The sequence below is a fragment of the Pezoporus occidentalis genome, unplaced genomic scaffold (genome assembly GCF_034315485.1).
Source record: "Pezoporus occidentalis ecotype Australia unplaced genomic scaffold, CSIRO_AGI_Poc_V1 ctg79, whole genome shotgun sequence".
Taxonomy (NCBI): domain Eukaryota; kingdom Metazoa; phylum Chordata; class Aves; order Psittaciformes; family Psittacidae; genus Pezoporus; species Pezoporus occidentalis.
In genome coordinates, this window is record NW_026916147.1 from 3049531 (window position 1) to 3063479 (window position 13949).

The window sequence follows — 13949 nt, forward strand, 5'->3', positions numbered from 1 at the left end:
TATTGTGAGAAACTGTTGCTCGTATTCTCTGTAACATTAAAAAAAAAATCTTTGCTTTCAGAATGTATGTTGGTATCTCTAAGCTCATGATATATTTAGCTGGGGTTTTCCTCCATAAATTCATTGGATCCAAACAATAATATAAATCTAAGTTTTTATTCATCAGCTTCTCTTCAACTTTTGCAATTTGCTGGAGTTAAATAGGGAATCTGGGAATAATACATGATTGTAGGTGCAGTACATATCATGCAGGCTTTTTTTCCAGGATGTCAGCAGAGGGTTATATTAAATCCTTTTGTTTTGCTGTAGTATGATTACAAGGATTCTTTTGTAGCTTGGGACACTGGCAAAAGAAGATAACATGAATTTCATTCTGGCATTGCTATTGTTCTTAAATACATTCTGACTGGCCAGTAAGAGCTGCAAAAAAAGTCTTGGTCATGTTGTATGACTTTGAATACCTATCAGAAAAAAGAGCAATGCAGGGTCACAGTGCTTTAAACACTGTCAGTTAGGTCTCAGGAGAGACTAGATGTGTTGCAGTTACCGAAGAGGAGGAAATGTAACTGAGACCAATGCTTTTTTTTTTTTTCCTTCTTCTTTTCTCTCTCACCCCCCCCCCCCGCCTCCTTTTCTGCTAAACCAAGTTCAGTTTAGGGTGGTCTTTAAAACTTCAACATTAGCGGAGAGTGACAAGCAAATAATAAGCAAGAGGTGCCTATTAGGAAGAAAAAACCACAAATACTAGTTCTGTATGTCTGATATTCCTTCTCAAACTGTTGGAGAGATGAGAGCTTTAGCCTACATTCATGTATTAGTCATTTCAGCTATTCGGGAGTGAACTGTGTATTGATGGTACAAATTTTATTCTTTTTTAGATAGGGGTCACTGCAGGATTGGGCTGAGATTTAAAGTAATTGGAAGAAACTACTTTGAGTAGCTACACACCTGATTGGCTTTTGACGGCACACCTGTCGTAGCTGTACAAAGACATGAGTATCCACTAATTTCTGGGCCCATTAAATCCTTACTTTATACCACAGAGTTCATAATAGCAGGATATACAGACTACACCAATAATTAAGTATTTTCAATACCTGAATATGTGTGGTGTATATTTGTATTGTTGCAGTTTTAGCTGGTTTAGTTACACTGACTGAAATGTGGCAGGTTTGTCACGATCTTGTTTTCAAAGAAAGACTTAATAAAAAGTGTTCTCCCAGTCACTCGGTCCAGGGTGATGCCAAATCCATGCATCTCAGGGGTATGTTAAGTCTGCTCTGGAGGGTCATATAGAGACCAGGCATACTTCATGCTAAGAAGTTATTTTACACATATTTGGTAATAATACTGTTGTTCTTGGTTCCATACAGATGGTACCAGACAGGAAGAAGTGGAAGGTGAACTCAGTGAAGAAGAACACTGGTTTGGAAATTCTTCAGAAACTCCCTCAGAGGCATCATATGGAGAAGTCCAGGAGAACTTTAGGCTGTCTCTTGAGGACAGGATCCAAGAGCAGTCCACTTCCCCAGATACTTCTTTGGGAAGTGCAACTCCTAGCAGCAACACAGCAGAGCTGGGATCTATTGAAAATGAGGCACTAAGAGACACACTACAGAGCAAAGAGCACCTTTCTCCTGATGTGTCATCTCTCTGTGAAGAAGAACCTCCTGGTCCAAATAAGCCACTGAGTAGTAACCTGAGGCGGCTGCTGGAGGCTGGCTCCCTCAAGCTGGATGCTGCTGTTACTGTCAATGGCAGAGTTGAGTCCCCTGTAAATCTTGGCTCAAACCTTTCCTTCTCTCCACCTGCTCATCATGCCCAGCAGCTAAGTGTTCTTGCCAGAAAGCTTGCTGAGAAACAGGAACAAAGTGACCAGTACAATGCAAGTAGTCACTTTATATGGAATCAAGGTAAGTGGTTGCCAAATTCAGCCACCACCTGTGGTTTGTCCCCTGATTCAGCTATCCTGAAACTGAAAGCTGCAGCCAATGCTGTTCTGCAGGACAAATCTCTTTCAAGGACTGACGACACTATAAGATTTGAATCCTTTTCCTCACCTTTTAGTTCTCAGTCAGCCAGCTCCACGTTAGCAGCTTTGTCTAAGAAAGTGAGTGAAAGAAGCATGACTCCTGGGCAGGAGCACCCGCCTCCAGCTAGTTCTTTCCTTTCTCTGGCTTCCATGACCTCTTCAGCTGCCCTTCTCAAGGAGGTTGCTGCAAGGGCTGCAGGCACCCTGTTGGCTGAGAAGAAGAAATCACTGGTTGCTGAGGATCCCCTGCAGCTTTCAGAGATGAAGCAAGAGAAAGCAACTCCACCACAGTCTTTGGAATTACTGTTACTGCCAGTCCCTAAGGGAAGAGCATCCAAACCCAGTACTACAGGTATGAATATAGTTTGAACCACTACACAGAATGTATCTGTTTTCCTATAGGCTTGTATAATATATCTCCAGTGGGCCTGCATTTGGTTCGATTCCATGTAGCATGATAATAAGAAATAGGTACTTTAGTTAAACAATAGAAAAGCTTTTTAAAATACCACTTGAAGATCAAACTGTCAGAAATGTTTCCATATCTGAAAGATGTAAGTGTATAGCTCCGTACTTTTCTTTTTTTTTATTCCATACAATGGTATTTTCCTCTTACCAAGTTCAGAGTAAGTCCACAAAAATATTTAGTGGAGGAGATCAAATAATCCGTGTAAGGGAGCTCATGGTAACAGTGGGCATGTACAAAAGTAGTGCTTTTGAAATACAGGACAAGGGAGAATTCTCCTTCCTGCTGTCTTTGTTGCAAATACACTTTTGTATAATCACTTACTACCCTGTCCTAATTTGCCAGAGTATATTATTATGTTGCCCCTTTTAATTAAATTTTTTTGCAGCAGTTCTGTATTTTACAGTCCTTTGTCTTCTTTTTTAAAAAAAAAAAGTAAACTGCATTTTCTAATTTCTTCAACAAGAATAATTTTTACACTTCTGACTTCCCTTCACCAATTCCAGCTGTTGGCAATCAAGGAATAAGGCTTGCAGGGAATAAGAAGAAACAGTTTTGGTAACGAAAGCTTTCAAGAGCTGGCAAGCCATGCAGGGAAATTTCAATGATCCACCTTCAAAATAAGGAAAGATAAGATTTCTTTCATCTCTTTCTATGAAAAGTTCACAGCATGGGTTCGTATTTCAGGTAGAACATTCAGCTTCAGGTGTTGTCAGTGTTCTCCCTAGAGTGGCATTCTGCTGCACAGGGGAAGGAAGCATGTCGCCTATCTTCACATGATGCACAAAGTGGTTCAGTATATTAGAGCTTTATCAGACAGAGTTTTATCAGGAATACTAGCTTGACTGCACAAGTGTAGCAAGCCAGCATATAGACATGAAACCTGACATGGATGTTGCATCATTGCAATAACATCTTTCTGACTTAATGCTTTTGTTTAGGGATATTATAAGCTCTGATCTGTTCCTGTGCAGCTCTTGGTAAAAACTTGCAGCGTAGAATCTACTGGATAGACAGAAATGCTTAATCCTCCCTTGCAAGAGGAGAGGTAGGGATGTGATGAGGTGCAGCTGGTACCAGTGTTTTGCTCTGAGTTACATGTGTTCTACAAATGCTTTGCTGGTATGTTTTGCTAAGACAGTTGAAGGGGCAATCTATTCCTGGCTTGGATCTGGCCCGAGGTTTTCATTAGTTTAGATAAAGTCCTTTTTGGAGTAACATAACCTAAATGAAGAAAAAGGTCCTTTTATGTGGGAATAGAACTATCCACACTGGCTACACCAGTGTGACTGTGCGTATTAATTTAATGTAACTTTCCCCATGAAGACTGGCCTTCATATAAGAAAAACAGCAACGTATAGGAAAGAAGTAAGGTTAAAATTTATCGAAGTTATTAGTTTATTTCCTGTGGGAGAAAAAGCTGTTCACACAAGTTTTTACTGTGAAAAAGTGGATAGTTGTAGTAAAATCCAGGTTCTGTGTTTGACTGACAGACCATGAGATTTCTCTGTACAGCTTATACAAGGGGGGTGCTCTGTACCAGATTGCACGTGTGCTGGTAGTACTGGTGCTTTATACACTAGTTTTGATGCAGCAAATTCCTAGCAAATTTCCTCTTTGCTGAAGACCCAAGCATACTGTGCTGCTGAAACATAACAATGGGGCTGACTGCCTCAGGTCCTTAGTAAACAAGGAATAACTATTCATTTTTTATAATATATGATACTAGTACCGCAAGAGGAAGGGTGTTTTCTTTCAATTCATGCACACTGAGCCAATGCCAGTTGGCATCCAAGCAAACTTTACAGTGTAATGTTCATAACAAAAGTTCAAGTCCATTTTCTGATATGCTGCTAAGTTTTTCCTTTCTAAATAATTAAATGACTGAAACTAAAAAGCAAGCTGTTGGTTAGCATATCTGGATGTTTATTATGGAAAGCTAGACTCCTCAGTCCCTTCAGCTGTGGAGAAGTGCAGCTTGCAAAAAAGAGGTCACAAAAAAGAGGTTCAGTGACCTTTGATTGAAAATTTCACTTCTGTACATGTTGAGTAGAGCAACTGTGTGTATCTGCCATGGAAGTTAGTGTCACATGTTCCTGATTCCTTTTGCATCTACAGCCTTACTGTACTAAAAGCAAAAAATAGTTTTTCATTTTATAATGTTTTCTCTTTTTGTGTCTGTGTGATTGCTTCTTGAGCCATTATGTTTTTGTCTCGTTCTGAGAATGCGACGCCTATTCCCAGTAGGTGTAGCTTGAGAGATGTGTGGGAGGGTGTCCCCTCTCACACTTTAAAGTCACCGGTGAGTTTGCTTTATTGTTATGAATCTGATTCACTTACCCACCAGCAACATCTAGCTTTGGTTATGAGATCAACACTCAGATTAATTATATGTGGACAAGTAAAGAACAGCAAAGGTGGAGGCTATTTGAAGAGGAATAAGTTAATTACAGGAGTATGTCTGCTGCTTTTCTGTCCACCACGTTGCTCAGAATATTTGCTCAGAATTATTTCAGGCAGGAAGCTGGAGCCATGGCTTATCAGAGCATAGTCACCTCTGAAATTGCACGTCAGGTTTGGTGGACCTAATCATTACTTGCATAGGCTATAGTAAAGTGGTCCAGAGAAGACTGACTTTTATATCAATCTGTTAATATTGCCAATTTATAAAATGCTCATGTGCTTGGGATGAAATTTAAGAGGTAGCCTGGAATCTCTGTTAAAGTTCTGATAAAATTCTTTAAAAAGTGTGTGTGGCAGACCCTTCTCTTACTGACTAAATGCTGGTTTGGTGTAACTTTTTGCCTGTGATGCTTGCAATTTTGTTCCTGAAACTTCTTTGGGAAGCACTGGCTGATTCTGTCTTCACTGAAGTAATTTCTTTCCAGCTAATTGACACCATGTGACATAAAATGGACATCAGTATAGATGAAGAAAAGCTGAAGCCCATGATTTTCTTTCTTAGTGCTGAGGTCTGTAGTAAAGAGCTAACACGGTTCAGCTTTGGAGAACATTGACATAATTCCTGTGTACCATTGTCATTGTTACTAGTGAAGTCACATGCATTCAGTCAAATTCTTTGCATATTTTGTAATGTGTGAAATTACTATTGATCCATCTTGTTTGCAGTTTTATTTTTATTGGGGTGGAAAACAGGTAATAGCTTGTTACACATTTCTTTTCTGCATCCTTTGTGATGATAGCCAGAGGCAGGAGAAAAGATATGATAGAAAGAAAAGAAATGAAGGTACTACTAAAGCATTTTTTTTTTTTCCTGTGGTTTGTCTTTCTCCTGCCTTGTGTGAAGAATTAAGTAAGGATACTTAAAAACTGAAGCAAAAGCAATTTTAGCATTGATGTTGGTGTACTCTTTAGACGTGCAGAGAGTGGAACAATTTGATAATATATTGAATGTGATAGAATATTTCATGACAAGAACTTCTGAACTTGCAAAAGTGCATGCTTTGACAATGTGTCCTTTTCTGTGCTTACATAATGATTACCTAATCAGTTGGATTACAGTGTTTTTGTTTCCTATCTAATAGCAAGAATTAGATTTTAGGATGTGACAAATCTTTCTGGAGGTTTTTATCACTTAGTTCCTCATCAAGGGAATTTGATGTTTGCTATATCCTTATCAGTAGGAAATAACGGATAATAATGAGATTAAATATTCTAAGAGAATTTCTAAATAGCAGGATGCACTTTGCTGAGTTCTGGATATTTGGAAATAGCCTTTCACAGTAAAAGGCTTCAAATTTCATGGTAACACTAGGCCTTTCTTTACAATAAGCAGAAGAAATTGTGGTGAGAGAATGAATAGCTGGTTAGTGGTGTAAAGTCATCAGCAAGGGTTTCTCTTTTCTTCAACCTTGCAATGCTTCCACACTCGGTGACCTTAACCACATTTGCCTGATAAATGCCTCCAAATCCTTTTCGTGTTTTAGGTAAATGGGGTAGTAAAGCAGAGTGCAAACATTTTAGGAAGGCAGTAGGTTTAAAGCTCTGGCAACTAGAGCAGAAGAAAACCCATGACCTGAAGACCCTGATGACTGAAGTTGCAACAGTATCTGCTTGAGCCATAACTAAAGGATTTCAACAGCAGGGGTTCTGAAGTCATTCACTTCTGTAGTTCAATATATCTGATATGCAATACCAGCATGCTTTTCAGTTAAGTTGTGGGTTGTTCTATGGTTTATATCCTGCTCCCCTGCTGGCTAGCCATCAGATATGGAAATGGATCATTTTTTGACAGTTAAGCATATTTTCCATACCCTGCTATAACCGGCCTTTGGTAGGAAATGAAGCTGCAAAGTGATGATTATGAGAGACATCCATCTCAGTTTTGTTAAATTATAAGGACCATTAGGACCAGGTGAGATAGAGTAGCATCCCCTCCTGATTAGCCAAAGGATGTTTTGAACATTAACCTTTACAAATTATGGCGACCTTTCTTAGAGGGAGAATAATTAGATTAAGGGGAAAAAGGATATGCGGAGGGGACACACACACACACACACACACACACACAAACACTGAAATTTCAGGTACATGTTGTTTAGCAGATGTGTCTCTTTGCAGACGAAATTCTAACATTGAAAAATGGTATCTTGATTATGTTTAAAAGGGGAAAGTATTAGACAAGTGGCTGTAAAGGATCCTCTCTTTTTCTTCCCCCTTCTGCTAAGCCTCAGAAGAAGAAGGAGGAAAACCTTTCCAGTGTCCTATCTGTGGTTTGGTTATCAAGAGGAAGAGTTACTGGAAACGGCACATGGTAATTCATACAGGATTGAAAAGTCATCAGTGCCCACTCTGTCCATTTCGTTGTGCACGCAAGGACAATCTCAAATCACACATGAAGGTAAGGGACAATTGAATCACTTGAATCATCAATCAAAAAATGATAGTATATCAAAACTGTTTTGACTTTGCAAGAACAAAATTTCCCTAGTTGTTCTACTAGTGATGACTTTATTTCAGTTAGAGCCCATAAAAAGAGAAAGAAATAACTTTTTTTTCCTTTGCTTGCCTTTCCATTTTATGCAATGTGGAAACTTCCTTGGGTTATGTCAACTTGGTGCAGCAAAAGCTGTTTGTGACTGATTTAGTTCTGGGCTTGGAACTGCCAGAAGCAGGACTGTTAGCTGAGGTGTGACACCGTGCAAACACAGCAGTGCTACTTTTAAAGATGCCAGCTAGTATCTCTGCATGCCCTTGCATCACTCTAAGTGGGCATTTCAACTTGGCCAACACTAGCAGGGGATCTTTCCGTGACTTTCCACAGACACGCTTGCAGTTTTAACTTTCTTCCTGCAGTGGTCTTGCAAGCTGGTCATAGAACATGATTGATGAAGTAAAAACGGTACCTGTCCCATTAGCCCATGGATGAAGAAGCTGAAGTGCAAAAAGTTTCCCCTGTTAATGCAGTTGAGTTTTATAATAGTGAAATGCTTTATTACAGATAGTATTTTGTCTGGTTTAGACAAATGGGTGAAACAGAGTATCAGGCTGGTGTGGAGGGACAGAAATGCCTGTTCAGCTTTTATATATGTTATTGCAGAATTTGAGATCTCTAAACAGGAGTCTTAACCTTGCTTCGGCCAAGTAGCTATTCACTTCCATGCAAATGATTCAGATGATTCCGCTGATCACAAAAGCAAATCTTGCTGTATTTCAGGTTTTTGCTAGGTCTGGAATCATCCCCCTGAAGTCTGAGAGCTTATCCCTTAATGCTCCTACTATGGATCAGTGCACTACTCCCAGGCATCCTTGGTGTATCATGCTAATCCTTATTAGGTACAAGTAGGTTTGGTGTTTATGGGTCTTTCTTTTAGGACTTGATGTTCCATGTTGACATATGTTTGCACATATGGCCAAAAGGAGTAGATGAGCAACTGAAATGGGAACATAGTATGATTCTATGATAAGAAAGGGGTTTTGGTTATTCACAAGATGCAAAAGAAGCATGCATCACCTAAAAGCTTGAAATTGCCTGGCAAAGACCTGTTGTTGTCCCCTGTTTTGTCCCCCTGTCCCTATTATTCCCTGCAGAAATTCTTGTTTTCTGGTTTTTTTTTTTCTTCCCCCCCCACCCCATTTCTGGAGTTATTATTTGCAAGTTGAGGGCCTGTCCCTTCCTTTTTAGCATGATTATGTCCATAGGTGGTCACAGGTTGAAGAAAATGAGAAACTTTTTCACTGTCTCTGTGTGCTGTCAAACTGATTGCTATCTGAAGCCCTTGTGCTCTTTTCTGCTCCCACCTAACTGAGCTGGTATCATCCTAAAACGGAGCCCTTGTACAAATGTGTAACATGTAGTGTTAATTATTTGGTAATACAGTAATTATTACCAAGTAATGCTCAGTTAGACATAGAATCATAGAAGCAAGTAGGTTGGAAAAGACCTTTAAGATCATCAAGTCCAAGTGTTACCCCAGCACTACCATCACTGAGGTCAGAGTAGGGCCTAGAGTTGCTTGACACAATGTAAGAGATTACAGCCTCCTTTAGCCTTACTATGGAGATAAGATCTAAAGTCTGATGAGGAGTCAACGCAGTCCAGTCGTGCAGATCATGATATGTGGTCTTTGCTGGTAAAACTGCTCCCTATTTAAGAAGCCCAGAAAGCCAACCGTATCCTGGGCTGCATCAAAAGGAGTGTGACCAGCAGGTCAAAGGAGGTGATCCTGCCCCTCTGCTCTGCTCTTGTGAGACCTCACCTGGAGTATTGTGTGCAGTTCTGGTGTCCTCAACATCAAAAGGACATGGAACTGTTGGAACAAGTCCAGAGGAGGGCCACGAGGACGATCAGGGGACTGGAGCACCTCCCGTATGAAGATAGGCTGAGGAAGTTGGAGCTGTTCAGCCTGGAGAAGAGAAGGCTGCATGGAGACCTCATAGCAGCCTTCCAGTATCTGAAGGGGCCTATGGGGATGCTGGAGAGGGACTCTTCATTAGAGACTGTAGTGACAGGACAAGGGGTTAAAACTTAAACAGGGGAAGTTTAGATTGGATATAAGAAGGATATTCTTTCCTGTAAGGGTGGTGAGGCACTGGAATGGGTTGCCCAGGGAGGTTGTGAATGCTCCAACCCTGGCAGTGTTCAAGGCCAGCTTGGACAAGGCCTTGGGTGACATGGTTTAGTGTGAGGTGTCCCTGCCCATGGCAGGGGGGCTGGAACTTGATGATCTTAAGGTCCTTTCCAACCCTAACAATTCTAAGATTCTATGATTCTATGAAGGCAGTTATCTTAATAAACTAGATGGATTGTATTTGCTCTTTTGTCCTTTTATAAGCTCATGGACGGGGGTAAAAAATCACAAGCACAAGAATCTGAAAGACATTATTTTACCTTTATTTCAGGGGATTTCAATACTTTTCTCTGTTGCGTAGGCTGTTCATAAAAACATTTTCTATCATAAACTTGGAGCAGGTGAATGAGGTAGGGGCATGTTAGTCATGTGTCCAACAGTGTCATACATAATTTGAATTCACTTTGGTTAAAGTGTAAATTGATAACAAGATTAAAAATAAAAGCATTACCAGATTTCTTTTCTCATTATAAGAAGGTGCTGCTTTTAAATCTGTATGTAAATTGGTATGAGATTATGATAACTGACATATATATACTCCAACAGTGTTCAAAATGGAATGAATACACATCAGACATGGTACAGCACAGCCGGGAGCTACTTAGCATGCATTGTTCTAGTTATGCCAGTCAGGTGTTTCAGTTCTTCTGATTGTCCTAGGATCCTTTGGGAGCTACCTGGCCTTATCTCCTTCCTGGCAGGCAACCCACAGAGGTAGAGCTGCCTTTAGCTCCCTGCCCATGAGTCAACTGCAGCTACAGGTGAAGACACGTTTTTCAAAAACAAAAAGCCCCTCAAAATTAGGGTGCTAGGGTGGTGTTTGTCATTCATTATAAACCACTTTTTATTCTAAGATACTAACACAACCCAAGTTTTTTTCCTTTTGGCTGCTTTTTGTTTTTCAGGTTTTATGTTGTATTGACAAGGATGACAGGCAAAACCCATTGAGGTGTTCTGTCGAGTTGCAGTCCTCAAAATCAAATAGGGTTGTCTTTGTTTCCTCCTAGGCAGCATAACCAAGAGCTGAAACACCACCTCTTTTTTTTCTTGTGGGCATTTTCCATTGAAACTGGTTATTTAGAGATTTAATTTCCATGAGTGTTTTGTGCATGTCCATATGGTCCTTCCTTATTATGTGTATCTTTAGGTTAATGAATAATAACTAAATAATATAAATACTGTGTAATTTTATAGTAATTATAACATGTCAAACTGATCGACCCAGAATACAACATTGCCAGCGTTGTTGGCGTCTTGTTCCCTGCTGAAGAAAATCTTAATAGAGAGCTGTATTGATTCCAGCCCTAAACCATACTCAGATCTACATGTGCTACCCACCATGTTGATGGAACATTCTTCTAGCCAGGGCACTTTGCCAGGACCAGCTCACAACTGGAGGCGAAGAAAGGCAAGAAGGGAAGCACAAGGGAAGCTTCCACACAGACACACAATGAATAGGGGAGGCTGAATTGTCTGTCTTTTAAGGCACACAGTTTTATCTATAATTGTTATGTTGCACCTAGATTCCACAGTGATAGGTACCTCAGAAAAATCCTAAAATAGACACAGTACGGTGTTTTTGGTGACAAATTATGGAGCATGCATAACTGTAAATTTTGGCCCTTCTTTCCAGGAATCTGGGGGTAGCATCTCAGAGCTTGATTGTAGTATCATAGTTTGTGGTATCATGGTTTCCAGAGGAGCTGAGAACACTGAAAATGAAGCTGGACAAAAAGAATGGGTAACTGAGACAGGTATCTTGTTGAAGCAGGCAGAAAAGTTTATGCTTGACTTCTTTCTGTTTATCTGAACATATATTCAGTTGGAATATATTGTTTTCTTCTTGAGAGAGAATCTTAATGTACTTCTGCAAAAAGGAACGGGAAGGGGCAGTGTAACTCAGCAAGATGCACTCAAGCTTTTCTGTTTTTCCTGGTAGGGAAGTAAGAGTTAAATTTACCTTAGAGCAATACTGCAAGCATCAGCCAGACTTTGACCAATTGGTGTCTTTGGATCATGCACATATCCTCCTCAGCAATTGGTGGATGGGAGAGGCTTGTGAGATCATGCAGATATGTTTCAAGAAAGCAATGGGATATTAGCCTGAGCACTTGGAAGGGGGAATGAGGAAGAGGAGCATATGGCCAAAAATAATACCTATGAATGTTCCTTATGCTGCTATATAGACATTAGGCAGAAATGGGTTAGCCAGCTATTGTAGCAGTGGAAAAGTTTGGCACTGCGAACACATGCTGAAGCATGGTGGTATGGCAGAAAATGAGGAAAGAGAAGATTAAGCTTAACAGATAAGTTAGATGGTGGCAGGCAGGTCATGTGATGCTCAACCACGGAATCTTCCTGCTTCTGTTGCTTAAGAAGAGGGACTATGTAGTGTGATCTCAAATTAATGTTCCTGTGTGATATGAAGAGGGTTCTAATCAGCCTCTTGATTAGGGAGAGGCTATTTATTACATGATAGTGGGAATAAAAAAAGGCCCTGAAGAATGTAGCTAGATCCTCACTACCCCACAGTGATCTGCTTTTCCCTCTTTCTTTTCCATGTAGGGTCAGACAATTGAATAAGTATTCCTTATCCATTTTGATGAAGTACAGGACAGGTTATTTTAAAGCATCTTCACTAGATGAAGGAGGGAGAAGGAGGTTTACTGTATTTTATGGGAGGATTTTTGCTTTGGTTTAGGTAAACTTAAAGAGCCCTGGGAGGCACCTGTGATTCCATTACCTTCCATCAGCCGACAGGAGGTAATGCAAACTTGTACAACTTTTCAACAAATGAAGTCTGTGTCCTGAGTCTCAGACAGGTACCACAAATGACTTCAAGTATCTGTCTTTTGATCTTGTCACATTTTGCATACGAGACAAGGATAAGACAGGATATGCAATGATACCTTAAATCTTAAAAGGAAAAAAACCCAACATTTTTTTGTAAATGCCTAGTCTAGCCCTGCAGAGGCATTCCCCCCCCCCCCACCTTTGCTTTCAAGCAAAGCAAAGAAATAGTTTCAAAAAGAAAATAGTATATAAGTAATGTATGTATCCTGAGGGGAAGGATCCTATCAAAACTAGCACCATAGCACTAAATTTTTGAAAGCGCAATATTTTTAAAATGAAGGAATTTATGAGAAATGAGCATGAAATGAAAAAGCAGAGGGGCACATGATAGATGTGGAATGGAGACCTCTCAAGTGTATTCTAATGCAGTCACAGAAGGCAGCATTTTACTAAAAGAGATTTAAGAGAGAAAATAAAAATCAAACCCCCAAAAAGATCAGGGGGTAGGCAGGTGTAGCTGCACAGCCAGGTTGTAGTATTTGTTGACTGTAGTAGTTGCTTAGACAGATGCCTTTCATGGAAATGATAATCCACTTCAAAGTTTGTGAGAAAAATAAAACCTATAGTAGGCAAAGAGTGATAATTAGATTGCAAAAAGAAAGCAAAGACTGAGTAGCCAGAAGCAAATATAACAGTGAATGGATTCAGCACCCCAGTCCTCTTATGCTCTGATTTTGCTTAGAGATGGAAGTTCTCAGAAAAAAATCTTACTCTGAGTGCTTAAAAAAATAACAGCAAAAACCCCTGTTAAGTTCCACAAACAAAAAGTGAATACCAATCCTTCCTTTCCTGTGCCTCATAATTAGAAGGGAGTCTGTGCAAAGCATTACCCCAACTTTAAGGAAGGGGAAAAGAAAATATCTATCTCACCAGTAGCACAAAATTGGAGGAGGTGCTGCTGTTTCTCTCAACCCTACGCACAATTGTATTCTGTTAGGTGGGATCATCTGTATCTGTAACTGTGGTACATCTGTATGGGCCAGTGTGTCCTTCCTAGGATGTCAGTTGATGGGTAAATCAGCAGGGCTGTTGCTTTTATGTACGAAAAGTTGATTTAAGAAACTGCTTATGATACCAGAAAAATTAGTATGTCAGTAAAAACCTAACAGAAAAAAACCCTACAGTGATACAAATGATGTGATAGGGGCATAAGATCTCTGTAAAAGAAAATCATGCGTTCTTCTACTCAGATGTTCTGAGCGTGTCAGGAAAATCATGGACTTAGGGAATCGATCGAAATTTATTTGGTCTTTAAAAAAGCCTTTGGCAAAGCTCCTCACTGAGAAGCTGCCAAATAAATTAAGCAATGTGATGTACTATGGCTAATTAAAAATTCACCAAGAGACAGTAAAACAAAGGGGAGGCAGGAATTAGCAATTTTAAGCGTGACAGAAGGCTAACAGAGACGTATTCCATTACTAAGTGGAATTGTGTGTATTTTAGCAAATGTGATCTGCACAAAATGATGTCTGTGGGTAAGAGAATTGTAGACAATACAACCTTGTGT

The 13949-nt window shown here is 39.9% G+C and overlaps 1 protein-coding gene across 6 annotated transcripts in view; it reads left to right on the forward strand.

Moving 5' to 3' along the window:
* The window catches only part of ZNF827 (zinc finger protein 827), a 109420-nt gene that overhangs the window by 24156 nt on the left and 71315 nt on the right, over positions 1-13949 (forward strand). For 5 of the 6 annotated variants that reach the window (XR_009961617.1, XR_009961618.1, XR_009961619.1 and 2 more), the window contains exons 2-3: positions 1374-2384; positions 7187-7359. Coding sequence is in view for 3 of the 6 variants with exons in the window: in XM_062602847.1 (XP_062458831.1) it covers positions 1374-2384; positions 7187-7359 (1184 nt within the window). In the remaining 3 variants the exon portion in view is untranslated. The remainder of the gene's footprint in view (positions 1-1373; positions 2385-7186; positions 7360-13949) is intronic. The other variant, XM_062602846.1, reaches the window with a different exon arrangement.